At 46.3% G+C, this 27,137-nt stretch overlaps 1 protein-coding gene across 2 annotated transcripts in view; it reads right to left on the bottom strand.

The window, feature by feature from the left end:
* Positions 1–27,137, bottom strand: part of LOC139228667 (amyloid-beta A4 precursor protein-binding family A member 1) — an 81,003-nt gene continuing 53,866 nt past the window's right edge. The window contains exons 7-10 of one of the 2 annotated variants that reach the window (XM_070859896.1): positions 17,638–17,850; positions 7,408–7,527; positions 3,931–4,071; positions 1–2,678 (exon numbers count right to left, since the gene is read on the bottom strand). In XM_070859896.1, the coding sequence (XP_070715997.1) occupies positions 2,607–2,678; positions 3,931–4,071; positions 7,408–7,527; positions 17,638–17,850 (546 nt within the window). In that variant the 3' untranslated portion in view covers positions 1–2,606. Of the gene's footprint in view, positions 2,679–3,930; positions 4,072–7,407; positions 7,528–17,637; positions 17,851–23,892; positions 24,702–27,137 lie in introns of those variants that run through there. The other variant, XM_070859897.1, reaches the window with a different exon arrangement.

The raw sequence follows: 27,137 nt of genomic DNA, 5'->3' as shown, positions 1-27,137 counted from the left end.
TTTATGCCACAATAACTTTATTTATTGCAATGAAATGTGTAAATGAGCACCACACGAAGGAAGCGCTGTATTAGTTACTTAATCGGGTTCTCTCATTTTCAAACACCTGAATATCACATGTCAATAGCACATTCCTTTGGAAGAATTCAGGAGAGACCCATGCAGAAAAGGCAGCTTACACTTGTATGGTTAAACACTACATGGATCAAACACTGATCACGGCAGTTCGCTATCCACACCGGTCATTAACTTCCGATGTAATTAATATAAGCAATATATAGTTCTAGAGATTAGTTCCAGATGTACTGAGAGTTGCAGAACTTCCTTGGCCTCAATTCCCTCTCCTCCTTGCCTGAAGACACGGACTCTTGCTGGAGTACAGTTCCACAGATCCGGGAATCTCGCCCAGCGAGTGCCACAACAGGCAATATTAACTCACGGCCCACACATGCATTTTCCAGCAGGAGTCATTTGATAGTGATAAGGTGTAGGAGCCCTGGGCTATTATTTGCCGTTCCCTAGCCCATGGGCGCTGATGGCAATTGTAACATTCCCCACAACTGTCCTCAGCTGAGATCTGCTAATTCAGCAGAGCAATGGCAGAACCTGGGGCCTTCTGGACTGTACGGATCAGTTACACATCAGATGGTGCATTTACCAGCGGAGTAGCCTTTTCTCAACAGTTAACAGTAAAGTCTTTGTGAATATATGAAACACTACAAACATTGCTGTATGCATTTGTCAAGTCAGAGTTAATAGTCACTAATCAGCACCCTAAGCATGCCAAATACTACGGCTAGCTTAATGGTGCTTTTCAAGGCACCAACAAGGCAAATATTTGTAAGTGAGGTATTCTCAGAATCTTTTTCAATGCACTTAATTCCCCCATCCTCCAAACACTACTTTCTATCTCTTTTCTACTGAAAGAAGCAAGTGACACAAGGGTTAACTTCCACGGGTATTAATCACCCTCCAGGACTTCGTCCAAGTGGTCATTCTTCATGTGTGAGCCTAGACAGTAAGTGCCGGCAGTCTATTCTACCATGCCCAGCATCACAGCCATTCCCAACCCTGCTCCCATCTGATGTCCACACACGTTCTAGCAGGAGGCACTGGATAGGGACCAGAATTGTGATTTATAAAGTTTGGAACATTTAGCAAGAATTTTTGAAAACTTTTGAGACACAAATTCCTCCTCAGAGTTAGATAAAGCTTTGCTGTTTTAAAATACCCTGTAATACTTTACATTCCAGTGTGTATGTGAATAAATGTGAACAAAAATAGAGCTCTCCAGCATGTATAAATCTAAACTGTGTATATGGACAATATACATATTACATCATTCCTTATTATTCAGGCTCCAGTACTTTATATTAGGGAGGTGTGGTCCCATGGGTGCAGTTTCATGGGTCTTAATCTTGACTCTTGCAGGGATGCAGTTCCATGGGTGCAGACCCTGGCGGGGGCGGGGGGTGAGGGGAGGAGGAGATTTCATGGGCCTTGACCCTGCTGGGGAAGTACTTTCATGGGCCGTGGCCCTGCTGGGGAAGTACTTTCATGGGCCTTGACCCTGGCTGGGAATGTGCTTTCATGGGCCTTGACCCTGCTGGGGATGTGCTTTCATGGGCCTTGACTCTGTTGGGATGCAGTTCCAAGAGTGCCAGCAGCCCTTCAGCACCGTATCAAAGTGGACATTTGTGTAAAACTAGACGATAAGGGTCAGCAGGATATTCCACTGACCTAATCCTGCCCTCGCCCATCTTTTACTCGTGCATGTTCCAGCAAGAATCCCTGATCAGGATACCCAGGCTGATTTTCTGTCTCCTTATTCAGAGGTACTAGGGCCAATTTTACCACCCGTAATCTTGTCCTGAATTTTTAAAGAACAGAACAGAAAGTTGTAAACTGCTTTTCGAAAACTCCAGAGCAAAACTGGAGAATGTCTGCTGAATCTGAAGTCCTTATCCCCGGAAGCCACGTAGTTGGAAAGGCACCAATTACAAAAACAATACTGAGCAGCTTCCAGAACATGGGACAGGGCCGTGTAATGTCATGGTCTCTGGGACTGTATACATACCATTATCCCGAGCGTGTTAAAAAATTCAATGTGGCACACTGATCTGCTTAATACAAGACCTCCTTTCTCTTTGCTTTTTTTTAAAAATCACTTGGTTAAAATATGTGTCAAACTCATGCCCTTATCATTGATAAAATAAATCCACGTGGGATTCTACTTAAATAAAACAGTGAAGCTGCTTGCAGATGCCATGATAGCTAGCTTGTGCTGGTGATATGGCGAAGCCTGATGTGAATTATTTTCCATGAAACACACATCTCAGTGGCAGAGTCTTCCATATGTAGCACGCAGACCTCCCTGCCCTGGAGGTTGACTTATTTCTCCCTCTCACACACTGGCCTGTTGTGCTGTTGCAACTCTTAGCCCCTAGATGGCAGCCAATTTAGTGCAGGGCAGAATGGCTGTGCTAAGTCATCGCTTGAACGTGCCGATGAAGAGTGGTGTTGTAATACTGTTGGGGCAGGCGGTGTTAATGTGGAATCTATACACCCTATAATGTCAGAAATGGCTAATGGCGATGATCCTTTCTTTATATGTATATTGGTTGCTCCTGTCCTGTTAGCAGTCTGTATGTTGCAGCTGGCATCGTCTTTATGTGTATCTAGAAAAGAAAAACAGTTACCATGACATAAATACTCCATAACGGTTCCAAATCTCTTGTCTTCATGTAAACACAAGACACTGCCTCAGGCAGTATTGAGCCAGAGAGCAGAGGGCTCAGGTTTGATCACGACCGCAATAAGCAGAGGGCCCAGGGTCGAGTACAGCTGCACTGTGAGCCAGGGTAGCAATTGGGGAGTACAATTGGCCTCAGTGCCCTTGCTTAAGGATTAGGAGGAGGGGGGGGGGGAAAGAGAAGAGACCAGCCATCAGTGACCCCTGCTGGAAAATGCAAATGCAGCAGCATCTTTGTGTATAGATTGGACTGTGATGCCTCCCTGAAGTTGAATAGCTGACCAACACTCACTGTTCAGGCTCATTAATGAAGAATGTCACTTGGAGCAAGAAACCAGAAGGCACTTGGTGTTTTTGGGAAAGGAGAGGTAGAGAAATGAAAGTGCCTCCACAGGAGTTTGACTTTGGGAGCATATTTTGAAAGGAAGACTAAAACTGAATAAAATAATGGTACATGTTAAATTGTAGAATTTAAAGTACACAGAAACCTGATTGTAACAGTTAGTGCAGTGCAACTATCCATCATATGGGAAGCCCTCTGGTGAATATTGGAAATTGGAGGATAATTGAGAGTTCTAAAACAGTGGTCTTAAACATTTGGTGCAGCAATGCTCTTGGCACAGGGACGAACACAAGTACGATACAAATATTATGCTTTCAAGTGGCTTATGTATTTTGCTCATCTAATATCCCAGCTACTCCATCCAAGAAGCAGTAATAAGTCGATTATGTATTACCTATCATTTTATTAGGCTCTTTGGCTGCCTGTCATTCCTGAAGATGCTGCTTCTTTCGAGGGCATAGTTCCACAGGCTCCAGCTGCTCCACGATATCTTGCCCAAGTGGCAGGTTATTTAACCGTGGAAGGGAAAATCACAGCTGAAATCAGCTCTGTCCTTGCACAATATCCACACAGGTGCAGGTTATAGCAGGTCTACTAGATAGTGACCATGAGCAGGAAGCCTCCCCTGACCCAGAGGCGTTAAGGACAGTTGTAGCAACCCTAACACTGATCCAGTTGAGATCAGTAGGGGCTGGAGATGGAACCTGGTCTGTATGCCTCAGTATCACACTAGGCTGTGCATGCAGTCACCCACCTCGGTGAGCTGGGTACTTCTCAATAAGCAGAGATTATACAGCTGTTTTATAATAAACTGCTCGGTATTTTCCCCACTTACCTCACCAATGGCATTCGACAGTCTTTGCACAATCTTTTCATGTGGAGTTGCAACAACACTTTGTCCATTTATTTCAATGATGCAGTGCCCGACTCGAATTCCTCCTCGTTCTGCAATCCCACCTCTCATCAGGCTGCAGATCTAAGTCAAGAAGCCAAGAGAATATTTAGCTACATTAACTGGTTAGCTCTTCTGATTTTGCATCAAGGCCAAGCCTAGTGCCTCTAATATGAAAACTATTTTACACACCAATTCTGCTCACCTTGTAGCCCCTTCCCTGTGTTTCCTCCCTTCCCATTTTTAAAGTCCTTTGTGAGTTACTTTTTACCTGGCTACACTTTTCTATGCATTATTTCTCAAAAATAAATGTAAAAACCTTTTGATAATCTTTCTTCCTCCTCTGGGCCACCTTCGAAAGCGGGAATCAAGTTTACAAAAAAATGTTTTGATTAGCCAATCAAAAGCCACAAGAGTCATGGCCACAGAGTCAATCTCTGCTCCTTCTTGAGCGTCACAACAGGAAATGTGCTCACTCAGCAGCAGCCAGCATGGGTAAACTTGGTCACTGCAAACAGCAACAACTTGAAACGTCCCAAGGCGCTTCACAGGAGTATAGTGACACCGACCCGCATAAGTAGAAATTAGCGCAGGTGACCAAAAGCTTGGTCAAAGAGATATGTTTTAAGGAGCGTCTTGAAGGCGGAGAGGTTTAGGCAGGGAATTCCAGAGCTTAGGGCCTAGGCAACAGAAGGCACCAAAGGTTGAGCAATTATAAATCAGCGATGCTGAAGAGGGCAGAATTAGAGGAGTGCAGACATCTCATTACAGAGATAGGGAGGAGCGAGGCCATGGAGAGATTTGAAAATAAAGATGAGAATTTTGAAATCGAAGCGCTGCCAGTAAAGGTCAGTGAGCACAGGGGTGATGAGTGAGCGAGACTTGGTACAAGTTAGGACACAGACAGCCGAGTTTTGGATCACCTCAAGTTTACATAGGATAGAATGTGGGAGGCCAGTCAGGAGTGCGTTGGAATAGTCAAGTCCAGAGGTAACAAAGGTGCAGATGAGCGATAATTTAGGGCAACAGGTGGCAGAAATTTTGAATAAAATAGTGCCTATTCGATAAAACAAGTCACTCAGGAGTAAGTTTAAGACTGAACTGATCGACAGGTTCGGATGATGTCAGCGCTGACCTCAATGTCTGGATTGGGTTACATTCCTGTAACGCACTCCCAGCAATCATCTGATATCTAAACCGGCTGTATCCAATGACAAAGATACACACTGCTTGCTCGAACGGTCTTAAGAATTGAGTCTGGACAGTGTCAATCCAGCTCCTAGTGGGCACGGACTAACAGCATAAAATTGTCCTTAATTCAACACCCATTAGTAACCGGAGAGAAGCCAGCTGATGTCAGAAATGGGAAAAAAAATGTTAGGCACAATAAATGGTAGAGCAGAGTGCCCTACTCTGCATTTAACCTGTGCTGTAATGAAGCTCAAGGTGCTGCTGAATCCGAAATGGGAAAGTGTTCGCTCCACTTCCATCATGGACTGTGAAGAGTACAAGATTTAAAAAAAAAGTTAAAGTACTCTTTTCTAGAGTGTCGCATTGTCAGAGGATCTGTGCTTCAGATGAAACATTGAACCAAGGCTCTGTCAGCCTCTTCAGGTGGATGTTAAATACCCATGACACTAGCTGAAGGGCACTCTCCTGTCTTGGCTAACATTCTACCCTCAACCAACACCAAAAACAGATTAACTGGTCATTCATCTCATGGCAATTAATGTGGCCTAGCTGAATACAAAATGACAACACAATAGTCACTGCTACTGTAAAGTAACTCATTGTACATGTAGTAATTTTCTGGAAGGAAATGGCTCGAGATTGGAAAAATTAATACTGCCTGAACACATTCAGGAGATTTTCTTTTAAAGTAATATTCTAGGATTCACACAGGGACATGTACATACCATAACTAGGACGTACCCCACAAGGTTTCCTCTTTAAAAGACCTTACATTTACATAGCGCCTTTCAGGACCACATCCCAAAGTGCTTTACAGCCAATTAAGTACTTATTTCGAAGTGGAGTCACTGTTGTAATGTAGGAAACAGCAGCCAATTTACACACAGTAAAGCCCCACAAAGAGCAATGAGATAATGATCAAATAATCTGTTTTAATGATGTTGGTTTAACTAAACACTCAACAGAGTTATCAAACTTCTGGTTTAACTAATCAGAGATATCTTAACTTATCAATGCAGCAGACAGAAAGGTTAATGCCACTTAATTTCCCTTGGGAATTCAGATGAATTCTAAGTTACACATCATGCAGATAAATTAGATTTGATTTGCAAACTGAAGATCAATCTTAACCCTTTCTGTACCCCAGACAAATTACCCCATGTAATACAATGTCATTGCCAGCACCAATGACAACTGGTTCTGCTTGGTGCCAGTTTTCAGCTGACGGACACTATCCAATGCTCCCCGCTCTATCACCAACCGTGGAACCCAGCATCCAAAACAAATAAATAAGTATATTAAACTTTAAAAAGGCTTTGAAAAAAGTTTAATTAACATATACAAAAGCAAAATACTGCAGATGCTGGAATCTGAAATAAAAACAGAAAATGCTGGAAATCTCAGCAGGTCAGGCAACATCTGTGGAGAGAAACAGAGTTAACATTTCAGGACTGTGACCCTTCGTCAGAACTGGAAAAGTTCGAGATGTAACAAATTCTTAAGGAAATGCAGGGGCAGGGAAAGGGGGAGGGGAGGAACGAACTAAAGGGAAGGTCTGTGATAGGGTGAAAGTCAGGAGAGGTTTAAGAGACAAAAGGGATGATGGGCAAAAATGAGATGGTAATGCCACAAGTTAGGAAACAAAAGATGAATCTAGATGGGGTGTGAATGACAGAATCATCACCAGCTGCCATGGGAAAGAGAGAAAAAGGGGGGGATTGTAAAAAGAAAAGGAGGAAAGGGAAAACAAATATGGGCAGAGGTTAGGGTCTGAAGTTGTTGAACTCGATGTTGAGTCCAGAAAGGTTGTAAAGTGCCTAACGAAAGATGAGGTGCTGTTCCTCAAGCTTGCGTTGAGCTTCATTGGAACAGTGTAGGAGGCCTAGGACGGAGAGGTCAGAGTGGGAGTGGAGTGGAGAATTAAAGTCTCAGGCGACAACTTAGTTAAAATGATAAAAGTAGGAGAAGTGAGAATGGGAATAGGAAAGACAAGGTAAGAAGTGTTTAAAAGCTTAGTTTAAATGATTTTTATAGTATGGTTAAACTTACAATAATACAGTGATTCTCACATCAGGAGATTGCTGTAATATTAGTGCTTGTTTCACTGCAAACTGAAAACTTCTTTCTACAAAATGGCAGGCCCTGGGAGACTAGAAATTCCCTAGGGCTTAAGAGTTAAAATCTACTTCGCGTAACATGTTTAAAAACCATATACAATATTTTACTTACAACGCCATCCTGGACACTAAATCCGAGCTGGTGTTTCAGGTCTGGTCGTTTGATAATCGCCGTGGTGACTGGAGGGCAGCGCACAATGTTGAGCTTCACTTCAGGCTGGTATTTCAAGTCCTTTAAAATCAATACATTAAAATACACACGTCAGAAAGATTTCCAATTGGTAGCAATGCCACTACAAAAATTATGTAAAGGGCGCTCAGCAGTGCTAATAATTCCTACCTTAGCAGGATTCACACTGAATAATCAGCAAGGATAAACACAGATCAAGACTCACACAACTCAACCGAAGAACCTTGCACCCTACAGCAGCTACTGACCATTTGCTTAGTAACTGATTTATTTGACTTACTGAGGTGCAACTACATGGATGCAGCATAGCATCCATTCTTCATATGCAAGTCTAGGCAGGAACTGTATGACAGGATTTTTTTTTTTTATATTGTTGGGGGCGTTACAGCCAAACGATGTCGTGTCATTATCTGACCTCCAGTTACACCTACACTTAGCAAATGCAGCACTGGGTAGTGATGAAAAATCTCTGGCTGATTTTTCTCTTCCTAACTCGGGTATATAGGACATCTGTAGCACCCCAACTGCTCACCCAGTTGAGATTATCTAATCAAATCTAGGACTTTCTGATCTGTATGGCTCAACATCACACTCCTTTTAACTGAGCCTTCCAGACAGCTATATAGTAATCTACAAAGTGGAACAGCTAAACGTACCTCTCAAATAGCTCAGAGAGACCACAAGCAAGCATCCAAAGCTTTACACCACTACAGATCAGATGACCTGATAGAAAACTGATCACCCCCTTGGAGCTCTCCTCTTCTACATGCTGCTCCTTGGCGACATCATCCGAAGACATGGAGTCAACTTCCACATATACACTGATACACCCAGCTCGACCTCTCCACCACCTCGCTCGACCTCTCCACCACCTCGCTCGACCTCTCCACCACCTCGCTCGACCTCTCCACCACCTCGCTCGACCTCTCCACCACCTCGCTCGACCTCTCCACCACCTCGCTCGACCTCTCCACCACCTCGCTCGACCTCTCCACCACCTCGCTCGACCTCTCCACCACCTCAGTGCTGTCAGACTACTTGTCGAACATTCGGTCAAGGATCAGCTGGAATTTCCTCCAATTAAGCACAGAGAAGACCAAAGAATTGCCTTTGGCCCCTGCAATAAACTCTGTTCCTTTGCCATTTGATTCCAGCCGTCCCTGATACAGGTTAAACCACACCCTCTGCAGCTTTGACATCCTATTCGACCCTCGGCATATAAATGCACATCGCTGTTGGTGTAAATATTCTGATTGGTTCGACTTCACTTCTGGTAATGTTCTGGAATTTTTTGAGGATGTTTCCAGTAGAGTGGACAAGGGAGAACCAGTTGATGTGGTGTATTTGGACTTTCAGAAGGCTTTCGACAAGGTCCCACACAAAAGATTAATGTGCAAAGTTAAAGCACATGGGATTGGGGGTAGTGTGCTGACGTGGATTGAGAACTGGTTGTCAGACAGGAAGCAAAGAGTAGGAGAGTAAATGGGTACTTTTCAGAATGGCAGGCAGTGACTAGTGGGGTACCGCAAGGTTCTGTGCTGGGGCCCCAGCTGTTTATATTGTACATTAATGATTTAGACGAGGGGATTAAATGTAGTATCTCCAAATTTGCGGATGACACTACGTTGGGTGGCAGTGTGAGCTGCGAGGAGGATGCTATGAGGCTGCAGAGTGACTTGGATAGGTTAGGTGAGTGGGCAAATGCATGGCAGATGAAGTATAATGTGGATAAATGTGAGGTTATCCACTTTGGTGGCAAAAACAGAGAGACAGACTATTATCTGAATGGTAACAGATTAGGAAAAGGGGAGGTGCAACGAGACCTGGGTGTCATGGTACATCAGTCATTGAAGGTTGGCATGCAGGTACAGCAGGCAGTTAAGAAAGCAAATGGCATGTTGGCCTTCATAGCGAGGGGATGAGAGTATGGGGCAGGGAGGTGTTACTACAATTGTACTGGGCCTTGGTGAGGCCACACCTAGAGTATTGTGTACAGTTGTCGTCTCCTATCTTGAGGAAGGACATTCTTGCTATTGAGGGAGTGCAGCGAAGGTTCACCAGACTGTTTCCCTGGATGGCGGGACGGACATATCAAGAAAGACTGGATCAACTGGGCTTGTACTCACTGGAGTTCAGAAGAATGAGAGGGGATCTCATAGAAACGTTTAAAATTCTGATGGGTTTATAGACAGGTTGGATGCAGGAAGAATGTTCCCAATGTTGGGGTAGCCCAGAACCAGGGGTCACAGTCGAAGGATAAGGGGGAAGCCATTTAGGACCGAGATGAGGAGAAACTTCTTCACCCAGAGAGTGGTGAACCTGTGGAATTCTCTACCACAGAAAGTTGTTGAGGCCAATTCACTAAATATATTCAAAAAGGAGTTAGATGTAGTCCTTACTACTTGGGGGATCAAGGGGTATGGCGAGAAAGCAGGAATGGGGTACTGAAGTTGCATGTTCATGAGTAGCACATGTAGCGAGTTGGTCGTACCGCATGTGAAGGGTCCACAGCCAGCTAGGGAATGGAAGACCAGCAGGAAGAGTAGTGCAAGGAAGGTAGTGCAGGGGTCCCCTGTGCTCATCCCCCTGCAAAACAGATACACTGCTTTGGGTACTGTTGGGGGGGGATGACTCATCAGGGGAGGGCAGCAACAGGCACGTTCATGGCACCGTGGCTGGCTCTGTTGCACAGGAGGGCAGGAAAACAAAGAGTGGGAGAGCGATAGTGATAGGGGATTCAATTGTAAGGGGAATAGATAGGCGTTTCTGCGGCCGCAACCGAGATTCCAGGATGGTATGTTGCCTCTCTGGTGCAAGGGTCAAGGATGTCTCGGAGCGGGTGCAGGACATTCTAAAAAGGGAGGGAGAACAGCCAGTTGTCGTGGTGCACATTGGTACCAACGACATAGGTAAAAAAAAAAGGGACGAGGTCCTACGAAACGAATTTAAGGAGCTAGGAGAATAGGAATCGCAGGATAGCGCAGATGAATACGTGGCTTGAGCAGTGGTGCAGCAGGGAGGGATTCAAATTCCTGGGGCATTGGAACCGGTTCTGGGGGAGGTGGGACCAGTACAAACTGGACGGTCTGCACCTGGGCAGGACCGGAACCAATGTCCTAGGGGGAGTGTTTGCTAGTGCTGTTGGAACATAGGAATTAGGAACAGGAGTAGGCCATCTAGCCCCTCGAGCCTGCTCCGCCATTCAATAAGATCATGGCTGATCTGGTCGTGGACTCAGCTCCACTTACCCACAATCTCCCCATAACCCTTAATTCCCTTATTGCTTAAAAATCTATCTATCTTTGACTTGAAAACATTCAATGAGCCAACCTCAACTGCTTCCTTGGGCAGAGAATTCCACAGATTCACAACCCTCTGGGAGAAGAAATTCTTTCTCAACTTGGTTTTAAATTGGCTCCTCCGTATTTTGAGGCTGTGCCCCCTAGTTCTAGTCTCCCCCACCAATGGAAACAACCTCTCTGCCTCTATCTTGTCTATCCCTTTCATGACTTTAAATGTTTCTATAAGATCACCCCTCATCCTTCTGAACTCCAAGGAGTAAAGACCCAGTCTACTCAATCTATCATCATAAGGTAACCCCCTCATTTCCGGAATCAGCCTAGTGAATCGTCTCTGTACCCCTTCCAAAGCTAGTATATCCTTCCTTAAGTAAGGTGACCAAAACTGCACGCAGTACTCCAGGTGCGGCCTTACCAATACCTTATACAGTTGCAGCAACACCTCCCTGCTTTTGTACTCCATCCCTTTCGCAATGAAGGCCAACATTCCATTTGCCTTCCTGATTACCTGCTGCACCTGCAAACTAACCTTTTGGGATTCATGCACAAGGAACCCCAGGTCCCTCTGCACCACAGCATGTTGTAATTTCTCCCCATTCAAATAATATTCCCTTTTACTGTTGTTTTTCCCAAGGTGGATGACCTCACACTTCCCGACATTGTATTCCATCTGCCAAACCTTAGCCCATTCGCTTAACCTATCCAAATCTCCTTGCAGCTCTCTGAGTCCTCTACACAACCCGCTTTCCCACTAATCTTAATGTCATCTGCAAATTTTGTTGCACTACACTCTGTCCCCTCCTCTCGGTCATCTATGTATATTGTAAACAGTTGTTGATCCCTGTGGCACACCACTAACCACTGATTTCCAACCCGAAAAGGACCCATTTATCCCGACTCTCTGCTTTCTGTTCGCCAGCCAATTCTCTATCCATGCTAATACATTTCCTCTGACTCCACGTACCTTTATCTTCTGCAGTAACCTTTTGTGTGGCACCTTATCAAATGTCTTTTGGAAATCTAAATACACCACATCCATCGGTACACCTCTATCCACCATGCTCGTTATATCCTCAAAGAATTCCAGTCAGTTAGTTAAACATGATTTCCCTTTCATGAATCCTCCCTTTCATGAATCCATGCTGCGTCTGCTTGATTGCACTATTCCTATCCAGATGTCCCGCTATTTCTTCCTTAATGATAGTTTCAAGCATTTTCCCCACTACAGATGTTAAACTAACCGGCCTATAGTTACCTGCCTTTTGCCTGCCCCCTTTTTTAAACAAAGGTGTTACATTAGCTGCTCTCCAATCCGCTGGTACCTCCCCAGAGTCCAGAGAATTTTGGTAGATTATAACAAATGCATCTGCTATAAGTTACGCCATCTCTTTTAATACCCTGGGATGCATTTCATCAGGACCAGGGGGACTTGTCTACCTTCAATCCCATTAGTCTGTCCAGCACTACCTCCCTAGTGATCGTGATCATCTCAAGGACCTCCCTTCTCACATTCCTATGACCAGCAATTTTTGGCATGGTTTTTGTGTCTTCCACTGTGAAGACCGAAGCAAAATAATTGTTTAAGGTCTCAGCCATTTCCACATTTCCCATTATTAAATCCCTCTTTTCATCTTCTAAGGGACCAACATTTACTTTAGTCACTCTTTTCCGTTTTATATATCTGTAAAAGCTTTTACTATCTGTTTTTATGTTTTGCGCAAGTTTACCTTCGTAATCTATCTTCCCTTTCTTTATTGCTTTTTTAGTCATTCTTTGCTGTTGCTTAAAATCTTCCCAATCCTCTATTTTCCCACTAACCTTGGCCACCTTATACGCATTGGTCTTTGATTTGATACTTTCCTTTATTTCCTTGGTTATCCACGGCTGGTTATCTCTTCTCTTGCTGCCCTTCTTTTTCACTGGAACATATTTTTGTTGCGCATTTTGAAAGAGCTCCTTAAAAGTCCTCCACTGTTCCTCAATTGTGCTACCATTTAGTCCGTGTTTCCAGTCTACTTTAGCCAACTCTGCCCTCATCCCACTGTAGTCCCCTTTGTTTAAGCATAGTACGCTCGTTTCTGACACAACTTCCTCATCCTCAATCTGTATTACAAATTCAACCATATTGTGATCACTCATTCCGAGAGGATCTTTTACGAGGAGATCGTTTATTTTTCCTGTCTCGGTACACAGGACCAGATCCAAAATGGCTTGCTCCCTTGTAGGTTCTGTTACATACTGTTCTAAGAAACAATCCCGTATGCATTCTATGAATTCCTCCTCCAGGCTACCCCCTGCGATTTGATTTGACCAATCGATATGTAGGTTAAAATCCCCTATAACTACTGCCGTTCCTTTTTCACATGCCTCCATTATTCCCTTGATTATTGCCCGCCCCACCATGAAGTTATTATTTGGGGGCCTATAAACTACGCCTCTCGAGCGCCCGCTTGGCCTTTATAGGCCGCTCCGACGCTGCTCCCACCTCTCGCCAACAGTTGGGGAGGAGTTAAACTAATATGGCAGGGCGATGGGAACCAATGCAGGGAGACAGAGGGAAACAAAAAGGAGACAAAAGCAAAAGACAGAAAGGAGATGAGGAAAAGTGGAGGGCAGAGAAACCCAAGGCAAAGAACAAAAAGGGCCAGTGTACAGCAAAATTTTAAAAGGACAAAGCGCGTTAAAAAAAAAGCCTGAAGGCTTTGTGTCTTAATGCAAGGATTATCCGTAATAAGGTGGATGAATTAACTGTGCAAATAGATGTTAACAAATATGATGTGATTGGGATTACAGAGACGTGGCTCCAGGATGATCAGGGCTGGGAACTCAACATCCGGGGGTATTCAACATTCAGGAAGGATAGAATAAAAGGAAAAGGAGGTGGGGTAGCATTGCTGGTTAAAGAGGAGATTAATGCAATAGTTAGGAAGGACATTAGCTTGGATGATGTGGAATCTATATGGGTAGAGCTGCAGAACACCAAAGGGCAAAAAACTTTAGTGGGAGTTGTGTACAGACCTCCAAACAGTAATAGTGATGTTGGGGAGGGCATCAAACAGGAAATTAGGGGTGCATGCAATAAAGGTGCAGCAGTTATAATGGGTGACTTTAATATGCACATAGATTGGGCTAACCAAACTGGAAGCAATACGGTGGAGGAGGATTTCCTGGAGTGCATAAGGGATGGTTTTCTAGACCAATATGTCGAGGAACCAACTAGGGGGAGGCCATCTTAGACTGGGTGTTGTGTAATGAGAGAGGATTAATTAGCAATCTCGTTGTGCGAAGCCCCTTGGGGAAGAGTGACCATAATATGGTGGAATTCTGCATTAGGATGGAGAATGAAACAGTTAATTCAGAGACCATGGTCCAGAACTTAAAGGTTAAACTTTGAAGGTTTGAGGTGTGAATTGGCTCGGATAGATTGGCGAATGATACTTAAGAGGTTGACTGTGGATGGGCAATGGCAGACATTTAGAGACCGCATGGATGAACTACAACAATTGTACATTCCTGTCTGGCGTAAAAATAAAAAAGGGAAGGTGGCTCAACCGTGGCTATCAAGGGAAATCTGGGATAGTATTTAAGCCAAGAAAGTGGCATACAAATTGGCCAGAAATAGCAGCGAGCCCAGGGACTGGGAGAAATTTAGAACTCAGCAGAGGAGGACAAAGGGTTTGATTAGGGCAGGGAAAATGGAGTACGAGAAGAAGCTTGCATGGAACATTAAGACGGATTGCAAAAGTTTTTATAGATATGTAAAGAGAAAAAGGTTAGTAAAGACAAACGTAGGTCCCCTGCAGCCAGAATCAGGGGAAGTCATAACGGGGTACAAAGAAATGGCAGACCAATTGAACAAGTGCTTTGGTTTGGTATTCACTAAAGAGGACACAAACAACCTTCCAGATATTAAAGGGGTCAGAGGGTCGAGTAAGGAGGAGGAACTGAGGGAAATCCTTATTAGTTGGGAAATTGTGTTGGGGAAATTGATGGGATTGAAGGCCGATAAATCCCCAGAGCCTGATGGACTGCATCCCAGAGTACTTAAGGAGGTGGCCTTGGAAATAGCGGATGCATTGACAGTCATTTTCAACATTCCATTGACTCTGGATCAGTTCCTATCGAGTGGAGGGTAGCCAATGTAACCCCACTTTTTAAAAAAGGAGGGAGAGAGAAAACAGGGAATTATAGATCGGTCAGCCTGACCTCAGTAGTAGGTAAAATGATGGAATCAATTATTAAGGATGTCATAGCAGCGCATTTGAAAAGAGGTGACATGATAAGTCCAAGTCAGCATGGATTTGTGAAAGGGAAATCATGCTTGACAAATCTTCTGGAATTTTTTGAGGATGTTTCCAGTTGAGTGGACAAGGGAGAACCAGTTGATGTGGTATATTTGGACTTTCAGAAGGCTTCAGACAAGGTCCCACACAAGAGATTAATGTGCAAAGTTAAAGCACTTGGGATTGGGGGTAGTGTGCTGACATGGATTGAGAACTGGTTGTCAGACAGGAAGCAAAGAGTAGGAGTAAATGGGGACTTTTCAGAATGGCAGGCAGTGACTAGTGGGGTACCGCAAGGTTCTGTGCTGGGGCCCCAGCTGTTTACACTGTAATTAATGATTTAGACAAGGGGATTAAATGTAGTATCTCCAAATTTGCGGATGACACTAAGTTGGGTGGCAGTGTGAGCTGCGAGGAGGTTGCTATGAGGCTTCAGAGTGACTTGGATAGGTTAGGTGAGTGGGCAAATGCATGGCAGATGAAGTATAATGTGGATAAATGTGAGGTTATCCACTTTGGTGGTAAAAACAGAGAGACAAACTATTATCTGAATGGTGACAGATTAGGAAAAGGGGAGGTGCAACGAGACCTGGGTGTCATGGTACATCAGTCATTGAAGGTTGGCATGCAGGTACAGCAGGCGGTTAAGAAAGCAAATGGCATGTTGGCCTTCATAGCGAGGGGATTTGAGTACAGGGGCAGGGAGGTGTTGCTACAGTTGTACAGGGCTTTGGTGAGGCCACACCTGGAGTATTGTGTACGTTTTGGTCTCCTAACTTGAGGAAGGACATTCTTGCTATTGAGGGAGTGCAGCGAAGGGTCACCAGACTGATTCCCGGGATGGCGGGACTGACCTATCAAGACAGACTGGATCAACTGGGCTTGTATTCACTGGAGTTCAGAAGAATGAGAGGGGATCTCATAAAAACGTTTAAAATTCTGATGGGTTCAGACAGGTTAGATGCAGGAAGAATGTTCCCAATGTTGGGGAAGTCCAGAACCAGGGGTCACAGTCGAAGGATAAGGGGTAAGCCATTTAGGACCGAGATGAGGAGAAACTTCTTCACCCAGAGAGTGGTGAACCTGTGGAATTCTCTACCACAGAAAGTTGTTGAGGCCAATTCACTAAATATATTCAAAAAGGAGTTAGATGTAGTCCTTACTACTAGGGGGATCAAGGGGTATGGCGAGAAAGCAGGAAGGGGGTACTGAAGTTGCATGTTCAGCCATGAACTCATTGAATGGCAGTGCAGGCTCGAAGGGCCGAATGGCCTGCACCTATTTTCTATGTTTCCACATTCTCATGACCCTTTGTGTGTAAATGCGCCCTAGCTATATTTACTCCATCCATTTGTGTAAACAATATCACTCGCAAAATAAAGACTAAGTGAACCAAGAGTGCAAGCATGTTTTGTCAAGTGAACAATTTGAAACGCCACCTCACAGTTGCACAGATCCACTTAACCTGACACTCAATACCAGTCTTTCAGACTTTTCTTTCACAGAAGAACATATCTGGAATCTTCATTAAAGCAGTTGTTGAAAATTTGATACTTTTTCCCCAGATTATTTAGTTTTTGTCTGTTCAATTCTCTCTCCTCTCCTCCTTAGGGCATTGATTTTTGATAGAGTACAATCCAAAAGTGCCAGATGCATTCCAAGTACCTCACACAATTGGACATTTTTCATCTGCGAGCCTCGACAATGGAATGGGATTTAATTATTCAAACACAGAAGGCATCTGATGAGTACAATCCTGTCCTTGCCTGACATCGGCACTTAGCAGCGTGGGTCACTGGATACAGATCAAGAGCAGGAACTGTGGCTCATTGCCCATTCCTAGCTCGAGGGTACCAACATCAATAGTAGTACCCCTACAGTCACCCGAACTTACACTGAACCCGAGACCTTCGCAGTGTCAGCTGTGACTCAGTGGGTAGCACTCTCGCCTCTGAGTCAGAAGGTTGTGGATTCAAGTCCCACTCCAGGGACTTGAGCGCAAAAAGAAAAATCTAGGCTGACACTCTAGTACAGTGCTGAGGGAGTGCTGCACTGTCGGAGGTGGCGTCTTTCGGATAAGACATTAAACCGAGGCCCGGTCTGCTCTCTCAATGGATGTAAAAGATCCCATGGCACTATTTCGAAGAAGAGCAGGGGAGTTATCCCCGGTGTCCTAACCAATATTTATCCCTCAATCAACAGAACAAAAAAACTGATTATCTGGTCATTATCACATGGCTGTTTGTGGGAGCTTGTTTGTGCGCAAATTGGCTGCTGCGTTTCCCACATTACAACACTTCAAAAGTACATCTGCTGTCGTGAAAAGCGCTATATAAATGTAAGTCTTTCTTTCTTCCTGATCTGTGTGGCTCAGTATCACACCCAGCAGGAAATCCACCAACAGACGCACTTGGCAAAGCTGCATTCGGATAATTTCAGTTAGATCTGAGGGACCAGCTATAATTGATAACAAAGATCGTTGCTGCCCTTGAAACTGTACCTAAAGCAGAAGAGATTTTTTTTTAAATGGAGCATTGCTGAGAAACTGCAGAGCAGCAGGAATTTAGTACCTTGATAATGCCCTGGCAGGTTGCGAGCGGCAATCCCACTAAACTAGTTCCATTCACAGAAATGATCTGGTCGCCGATGTTCAACTCTCCTGACCGTTCTGTGGGCCCGCCGTGCATGAGGTTAGCGATCACCACTGTGGGAAGGATTGAGCCCCAGCCCGACTCCACTATCACAAGGCCAAGGATCTCGCCCTTTGTTTTTTCAATGCGGACCTTTGTAGAGAACAGAACTGCATCAGTCGCTCAATGCTCACGGTGAAAATACTGGAAATTTGATAAGTAAAAGTTACCAGTAGATTCTGATACAGTAACTGGCAGGATTTCTCAATAAAATTGAAACTAAGTCACAGAATTAGGCAAAACAATGAATGGGGCACACAATTTTCCACCATACTTGTAGCCTCATCTCCGCTACAGTACTTGCTTATTGCTTGACCCTGTGCCAGTAATGCAACTTCACAAAATTACCACCATTAATGTTCAAATGATTAAAAAAATAAAGAGAGGGAAGATAGATTATGAGAGTAAACAAGCAACAAATATAAAAACAGTAAGAGCTTCTACAGGTACATAAAAAGGAAGAGAGTAGCTAAAGTAAACATTGGTCCCTTATAGGATGAGACTGGGGAATTAATAATGGGGACCAGGGAAATGGCAGAGACTTTGAACAAATATTTTGTATTGGTCTTCACGGTAGAAGACACTAAAAACATCCCAATAAAGGATAATCAAGGGGCAATAGGGAGGGAGGTACTTAAAACAATCACTAAAGAACAAGTACTCGGTAAAATAATGGGACTAAAGGTGGACAAGTCCCCTGGATCTGATAGCTTGCATCCTAGGGTCTTAAAAGAAGTGGCTGCAGAGATAGTGGATGCATTGGTTGTAATTTACCAAAATTCCCTGGATTCTGGAGTGGTCCCAGTGGATTGGAAAACCGCAAATGTAACGCCCCTATTTAAAAAAGGCAGACAGAAAGCAGGAAACTATAGACCAGTTAACCTAACATCTGTCGTTGGGAAAATGCTGGAGTTCATTATTAAGGAAGCAGTAGCAGGACATTTGAAAAAACATAATACAGTCAAGCAGAGTCAGCATGGTTTTATGAAAGGGAAATCATGTTTGACAAATTTTCTGGAGTTCTTTGAGGATGTAACGAGCAGGGTGGATAAGGGGGAATCAGTGGATATGGTGTATTTGGATTTCCAGAAGTCATTCGATAAGGTGGTACATAAAAGGCTACTGCACAAGATAAAAGCTCACGGGGTTAGCGGATTGGCTTACTAACAGAAAACAGAGAGTCAGAATAAATGGTTCATTTTCCGGTTGGCAAACGGTAACTAGTGGGGTGCCACAGGGATCAGTGCTGGGGCCTCAACTATTTACAATCTATATTAATGATTTGGATGAAGGGACCGAGTGTAATGTAGCCAAGTTTTCTGATGATACAAAGATGGGTGGGAAAGCAAGTTGTGAGGAGGACACATAAAATCTGCAAAGGGATATAGACAGTCTAAGTGAGTGGGCAAACATTTGGCAAATGAAGTATAATGTGGGAAAGTGTGAGGTTGTTCACTTTGGCAGGAAAAATAAAAAAGCAAATTATTATTTAAATGGAGAGAAATTACAAAATCCTGTAGTACAGAGGGACCGTGGGGTCCTTGTGCATGAAACACAAAAAGTTAGAATGTCGGTACAGCAAGTAATCAGGAAGGCAAATGGAATGTTAGCCTTTATTGCAAGGGGGATAGAGTATAAAAGCAGAGAAGTCCTACTACAACTGTACATGGTATGGGTGAGGCCACACCTAGAGTACTGTGTACAGGTTTGGTCTCCTTATTTAAGGAGGGATATATTTGCATTAGAGGCAGTTCAGTGAAGGTTCACTAGGTTGATTCCTGAGATGAAGGGGTTGACTTATGAAGAAAGGTTGAGCCTATACCCGTTGGAGTTTAGAAGAATGAGAGGTGATCTTATTAAAACATATAAGATACTGAGGGGGCTCAACAAGGTAGATGTGGAGAGGATGTTTCCTCTCGTGAGGGAATCTGGAACTAGGGGGCATTGTTTCACAACAAGGGGTCACCCATTTAGAACTGAGATGAGGAGAAATTTCTTCTCTCATAGGATCGTAGATCTGTGGAATTCTCTGCCCCAGAGAGCTGTGGAGGCTGGGTCATTGAATATATTTAAAGTGGAGATAGATTTTTGAGCAATAAGGGAGTGAAGGGTAGGGAAGTGGAGCTGAGCCCAGGATCAGATCAGCTATGATCTTATTAAATGGCGGAACAGGCTCAAGGGATCATATGGCCTACTCCTGCTCCTATTTCTTATCTTCTTATGTTCTTAAACGCCACTTACTTACTGTTCTGCTTAACCTTAGGTCAATAGAGATAGCAATGCAATACCACTAAGATTCCCTTCCTTCATTGTTTTTTGTGCAGAGTGTTCTTTTACAGGAACATAGAAACATAGAAAATTAGAAAATAGGTGCAGGAGTAGGCCATTCGGCCCTTCTAGCCTGCACCGCCATTCAACGAGTTCATGGCTGAACATGCAACTTCAGTACCCCATTCCTGCTTTCTCACCATACCCCTTGATTCCCCTAGTAGTAAGGACTTCATCTAACTCCTTTTTGAATATATTTAGTGAATTGGCCTCAACAACTTTCTGTGGTAGAGAATTCCACAGGTTCACCACTCTCTGGGTGAAGAAATTCCTCCTCATCTCGGTCCTAAATGGCTTCCCCCTTATCCTTAGACTGTGTCCCCTGGTTCTGGACTTCCCCAACATTGTGAACATTCTTCCTGCATCTAACCTGTCTAACCCCGTCAGAATTTTAAACGTTTCTATGAGGTCCTCTCTCATTCTTCTGAACTCCAGTGAATACAAGCCCAGTTGATCCAGTCTTTCTTGATAGGTCAGTCCCGCCATCCCGGGAATCAGTCTGGTGAACCTTCGCTGCACTCCCTCAAGTGCAAGAATGTCCTTCCTCAGGTTAGGAGACCAAAACTGTACACAATACTCCAGGTGTGGCCTCACCAAGGCCCTGTACAATTGTCGCAACACCTCCCTGCCCCTGTACTCAAATCCCCTCGCTATGAAGGCCAACATGCCATTTGCTTTCTTAACCGCCTGCTGTACCTGCATGCCAACCTTCAATGACTGATGTACCATGACACCCAGGTCTCTTTGCACCTCCCCTTTTCCTAATCTGTCACCATTCAGATAATAGTCTGTCTCTCTATTTTTACCACCAAAGTGGATAACCTCACAGTTATCCACATTATACTTCATCTGCCATGCATTTGCCCACTCACCTAATCTATCCAAGTCACTCTGCAGCCTCATAGCATCCTCCTCGCAGCTCACACTGCCACCCAACTTAGTGTCATCCGCAAATTTGGAGATACTACATTTAATCCCCTCGTCTAAATCATTAATGTACAGTGTAAACAGCTGGGGCCCCAGCACAGAACCTTGCGGTACCCCACTAGTCACTGCCTGCCATTCTGAAAAGTCCCCATTTACTCCTACTCTTTGCTTCCTGTCTGACAACCAGTTCTCAATCCATGTCAGCACACTACCCCCAAGCCCATGTGCTTTAACTTTGCACATTAATCTCTTGTGTGGGACCTTGTCTCAAGCCTTCTGAAAGTCCAAATGCACCACATCAACTGGTTCTCCCTTGTCCACTCTACTGGAAACATCCTCAAAAAATTCCAGAAGATTTGTCAAGCATGATTTCCCTTTCACAAATCCATGCTAACTTGGACCTATCATATTACCTCTTTCCAAATGCACTGCTATGACATCCTTAATAATTGATTCCATCATTTTACCCACTACCGATGTCAGGCTGACTGGTCTATAATTCCCTGTTTTCTCTCTCCCTCCTTTTTTAAAAAGTGGGGTTACATTGGCTACCCTCCACTCCATAGGAATTGATCCAGAGTCAATGGAATGTTGGAAAATGACTGTCAATGCATCCACTATTTCCAAGGCCACCTCCTTAAGTACTCTGGGATGCAGTCCATCAGGCCCTGGGGATTTATCGGCCTTCAATCCCATCAATTTCCCTAACACAATTTCCCGACTAATAAGGATTTCCCTCAGTTCCTCCTCCTTACTAGACACTCCGACCCCTTTTATATCCGGAAGGTTGTTTGTGTCCTCCTCAGTGAATACCGAACCAAAGTACTTGTTCAATTGGTCCGCCATTTCTTTGTTCCCCGTTATGACTTCCCCTGATTCTGACTGCAGGGGACCTACGTTTGTCTTTACTAACTTTTTTCTCTTTACATATCTATAGAAACTTTTGCAATCCGTCTTAATGTTCCCTGCAAGCTTCTTCTCGTACTCCATTTTCCCTGCCCTAATCAAACCCTTTGTCCTCCTCTGCTGAGTTCTAAATTTCTCCCAGTCCCCGGGTTCTCTGCTATTTCTGGCCAATTTGTATGCCACTTCCTTGGCTTTAATGCTATCCCTGATTTCCCTTGATAGCCACGGTTGAGCCACCTTCCCTTTTTTATTTTTACGACAGACAGGAATGTACAATTGTTGCAGTTCATCCATGCGGTCTCTAAATGTCTGCCATTGCCCATCCACAGTCAACCCCTTCAGTATCATTCGCCAATCTATCCTAGCCAATTCACGCCTCATACCTTCAAAGTTACCCTTCTTTAAGTTCTGGACCATGGTCTCTGAATTAACTGTTTCATTCTCCATCCTAATGCAGAATTCCACCATATTATGGTCACTCTTCCCCAAGGGGCCTCGCACAACGAGATTGCTAATTAATCCTCTCTCATTACACAACACCCAGTCTAAGATGGCCTCCCCCCTAGTTGGTTCCTCGACATATTGGTCTAAAAAACCATCCCTTATGCACTCCAGGAAATCCTCCTCCACCGTATTGCTTCCAGTTTGGTTAACCCAATCTATGTGCATATTAAAGTCACCCATTATAACTGCTGCACTTTTATTGCACGCACCCCTAATTTCATGTTTGATGCCCTCCCCAACATCACTACTACTGTTTGGAGGTCTGTACACAACTCCCACTAACGTTTTTTGCCCTTTGGTATTCTGCAGCTCTACCCATATAGATTCCACATCATCCAAGCTAATGTCCTTCCGAACTATTGCCTTAATTTGCTCCTTAACCAGCAATGCTACCCCACCTCCTTTTCCTTTTATTCTATCTTTCCTGAATGTTGAATACCCCTGATTGTTGAGTTCCCAGCCCTGATCATCCTGGAGCCACGTCTCCGTAATCCCAATCACATCATATTTGTTAACATCTATTTGCACAGTTAATTCATCCACCTTATTGCGGATACTCCTTGCATTAAGACACAAAGCCTTCAGGCTTGTTTTTTTAACACCCTTTGTCCTTTTAGAATTTTGCTGTACAGTGGCCCTTTTTGTTCTTTGCCTTGGGTTTCTCTGCCCTCCACTTTTCCTCAGCTCCTTTCTGTCTTTTGCTTTTGCCTCCTTTTTGTTTCCCTCTGTCTCCCTGCATTGGTTCCCATCCACCTGCCATATTAGTTTAAATCCTCCCCAACAGCACTAGCAAACACTCCCCCTCGGACATTGGTTCCGGTCCTGCCCAGGTGCAGACCGTCCGGTTTGTACTGGTCCCACCTCCCCCAGAACCGGTTCCAATGCCCCAGGAATTTGAATCCCTCCCTGCTGCACCACTGCTCAAGCCACGTATTCATCTGCGCTATCCTGCGATTCCTACTCTGACTATCACGTGGCACTGGTAGCAATCCCGAGATTACTACTATTGAGGTCCTACTTTTTAATTTAGCTCCTCGCTCCTTAAATTCGTTTCGTGGGACCTCATCCCTTTTTTTACCTATTTCGTTGGTACCAATGTGCACCACGACAACTGGCTGTTCTCCCTCTTTTAGAATGTCCTGCACCCGCTCCGAGACATCCTTGACCCTTGCACCAGGGAGGCAACATACCATCCTGGAGTCTCGGTTGCGGCCGCAGAAACGCCTATCTTTTCCCCTCACCATTGAATCCCCAATCACTATTGCTCTCCCACTCTTTTTCCTGCCCTCCTGTGCAGCAGAGCCAGCCACGGTGCCATGAACTTGGCTGCTGCTGCCCTCCCCTGATGAGTCATCCCCCTCAACAGTACCCAAAGCAGTGTATCTGTTTTGCAGGGGGATGACCACATGGGACTCCTGCACTACCTTCCTTGCACTGCTCTTCCTGTTGGTCTTCCATTCCCTATCTGGCTGTGGACCCTTTCCCTGCGGTACGACCAACTCGCTACACGTGATACTCACGTCATTCTCAGCATCGTGGATGCTCCAGAGTGAATCCACCCTCAGCTCCAACTCCGCAACGCGGACCGTCAGGAGCTTGAGGTGGATACACTTCCTGCAGATATAGTCGTCAGGGACACTGGTGTCGTCCCCGAGTTCCTACATGGTACAGGAGGAGCATAACACCCGACCGAGCTCTCCTGCCATGACTTAACCCTTAGATACACTTAAATTGGCAACAACAATGTTAAAGGTTACTCACTGATATAGAAGAGAAAAAAGAAAAAGTACTCACCAATCCAGCCAATCACTTACCCTCTTGGCTGTGATGTCACCTTTTGATTTCTTTCTTGCCTTCTCCCTGTAGCTGCACCGGCTCGCCTTTTATAGGCCTCACCACGCACCTCCTCGACGCTGCTCCCGACTGCCGCCGACGCTGGGCCCCGGACTCCCTGCTGTGCCTTTTATAGGCCTCTCCATGCACCTCCTCGACGCTGCTCCCAACTGCCGCCGACGCTGGGCCCCGGACTCCCTGCTGTGCCTTTAAAAGGACTCTCCACGCACCTCCTCGACGCTGCTCCCGACTGCCGCCGACGCTGGGCCCCGGACTCCCTGCTGTGCCTTTTATAGGCCTCTCCATGCACCTCCTCGACGCTGCTCCCAACTGCCGCCGACGCTGGGCCCCGGACTCCCTGCTGTGCCTTTAAAAGGCCTCTCCACGCACCTCCTCGACGCTGCTCCCGACTGCCGCCGACGCTGCCTGATATACCTTTCAAGCCACTATAGAATAGGCATTCTATTACATTATACACACAGAATCACCAGGAGCCCCGAGTTGAACACATTTTTAGGGTTAATTTCTGGCCATTATATCTCCCAAATTGAAGGACAGTTACTTCTCTTCCTTGCTCACTGTTGCTCTCCCCTTCACTACTTTTTCAAATCTTGCCAGGCACATTGCAACAAATGAAATGCAGTGCTTAAAACTAAGCTTCAACAGTGATAGCAACTTAAATTGCGAGGCTTAAAAGAAAAGGCCGAGAATTAACACACGAGATTTCACAGCTCCCTGGACAGCCCAGCTGGTTAAAGACACTGCCCATACAGAGCCATAGAGACTCAATGGTGTAAGGATGGATTCCTACTTCATGCTTAAATAGCCGATTTCAGTAGTAGGGCCACTATAACTGGCCTCAGCATCCCAGAACTAACGGGCCCAAGTTTTCCCCGCCGCTTAGAACGGCGGTGCGCCGGCGTTGTGAAGAAAAGCCGCGCCGCTGCTGGAACGTTGCAGGCCCTTGGCGCAGCACAAGCTGTAGGGGGGCGGAGCCAGGTCCCGGCGCTGAAAATAGTGCCAGGACCTCTGCACATACGCGCTAGAGCGTGCACGCATATGCAGTAGCACCAGGCCGCCGAGGCTGCCTGGGAGGGGCCCAAAGCACGACGCGGGGGGCTCACTGGGGCGGCGAAGATTGGACTCTGGCCTCCCCTCCTCTTCATCTTCTGCTCCCCCCCGCCAAATTCAGATCCACTACCGCTCCCCCCACCAATTCAGGTCCGCTGCCGCTCCCCACCGCCCCCCCACACCCGGTTCAGGTCCGCTCCCGTTCCCCCTCCCTCCCGTTCAGCCGTTTTCCCCTCCCTCCACGTCCTCGGCTTCCTCTCGTCGGCCGGTCCCGTTCAGCCTCCCCGTCCTCGCTCCCCCCCGACCTGACCTCCTCTTCTCCCTTCCCTCCTCTCCTGCCCCCCCATCCTCTTCCCTCCCCCCCCCCCCCCCGCCAGAAACACAGACACCGACAGACCGAGAGAGAGAGAGAGAGGCCGACAGACCGAGAGAGAGAGAGAGGCCGACAGACCGAGAGAGAGAGAGGCCGACAGACCGAGAGAGGCCGACAGACCGAGAGAGAGAGGCCGACAGACCGAGAGAGAGAGGCCGACAGACCGAGAGAGAGAGGCCGACAGACCGAGAGAGAGAGGCCGACAGACCGAGAGAGAGAGGCCGACAGACCGAGAGAGAGAGGCCGACAGACCGAGAGAGAGAGGCCGACAGACCGAGAGAGAGAGGCCGACAGACCGAGAGAGAGAGGCCGACAGACCGAGAGAGAGAGGCCGACAGACCGAGAGAGAGAGGCCGACAGACCGAGAGAGAGAGGCCGACAGACCGAGAGAGAGAGGCCGACAGACCGAGAGAGAGAGGCCGACAGACCGAGAGAGAGAGGCCGACAGACCGAGAGAGAGAGGCCGACAGACCGAGAGAGAGAGGCCGACAGACCGAGAGAGAGAGGCCGACAGACCGAGAGAGAGAGGCCGACAGACCGAGAGAGAGAGGCCGACAGACCGAGAGAGAGAGGCCGACAGACCGAGAGAGAGAGGCCGACAGACCGAGAGAGAGAGGCCGACAGACCGAGAGAGAGAGGCCGACAGACCGAGAGAGAGAGGCCGACAGACCGAGAGAGAGAGGCCGACAGACCGAGAGAGAGAGGCCGACAGACCGAGAGAGAGAGGCCGACAGACCGAGAGAGAGAGGCCGACAGACCGAGAGAGAGAGGCCGACAGACCGAGAGAGAGAGGCCGACAGACCGAGAGAGAGAGGCCGACAGACCGAGAGAGAGAGGCCGACAGACCGAGAGAGAGAGGCCGACAGACCGAGAGAGAGAGGCCGACAGACCGAGAGAGAGAGGCCGACAGACCGAGAGAGAGAGGCCGACAGACCGAGAGAGAGAGGCCGACAGACCGAGAGAGAGAGGCCGACAGACCGAGAGAGAGAGGCCGACAGACCGAGAGAGAGAGGCCGACAGACCGAGAGAGAGAGGCCGACAGACCGAGAGAGAGAGGCCGACAGACCGAGAGAGAGAGGCCGACAGACCGAGAGAGAGAGGCCGACAGACCGAGAGAGAGAGGCCGACAGACCGAGAGAGAGAGGCCGACAGACCGAGAGAGAGAGGCCGACAGACCGAGAGAGAGAGGCCGACAGACCGAGAGAGACAGGCCGACAGACCGAGAGAGAGACAGGCCGACAGACCGAGAGAGACAGGCCGACAGACCGAGAGAGAGAGAGAGGCGACAGATCGAGAGGGAGAGGCCGACAGACCGAGAGAGGGAGAGGCCGACAGACCGAGAGAGAGAGGCCGACAGGACCGAGAGAGAGGCGCCGACAGACCGAGAGAGAGAGAGAGAGAGAGAGAGAGAGAGAGAGAGAGAGACCGACAGACCGAG

This window comes from Pristiophorus japonicus, chromosome 18, assembly GCF_044704955.1.
Source record: "Pristiophorus japonicus isolate sPriJap1 chromosome 18, sPriJap1.hap1, whole genome shotgun sequence".
In the NCBI taxonomy this organism is placed as follows: Eukaryota; Metazoa; Chordata; class Chondrichthyes; family Pristiophoridae; genus Pristiophorus; species Pristiophorus japonicus.
Note: the sequence above shows the minus strand (reverse complement) of the source record. Positions and strands in the feature narration are given on the sequence as shown.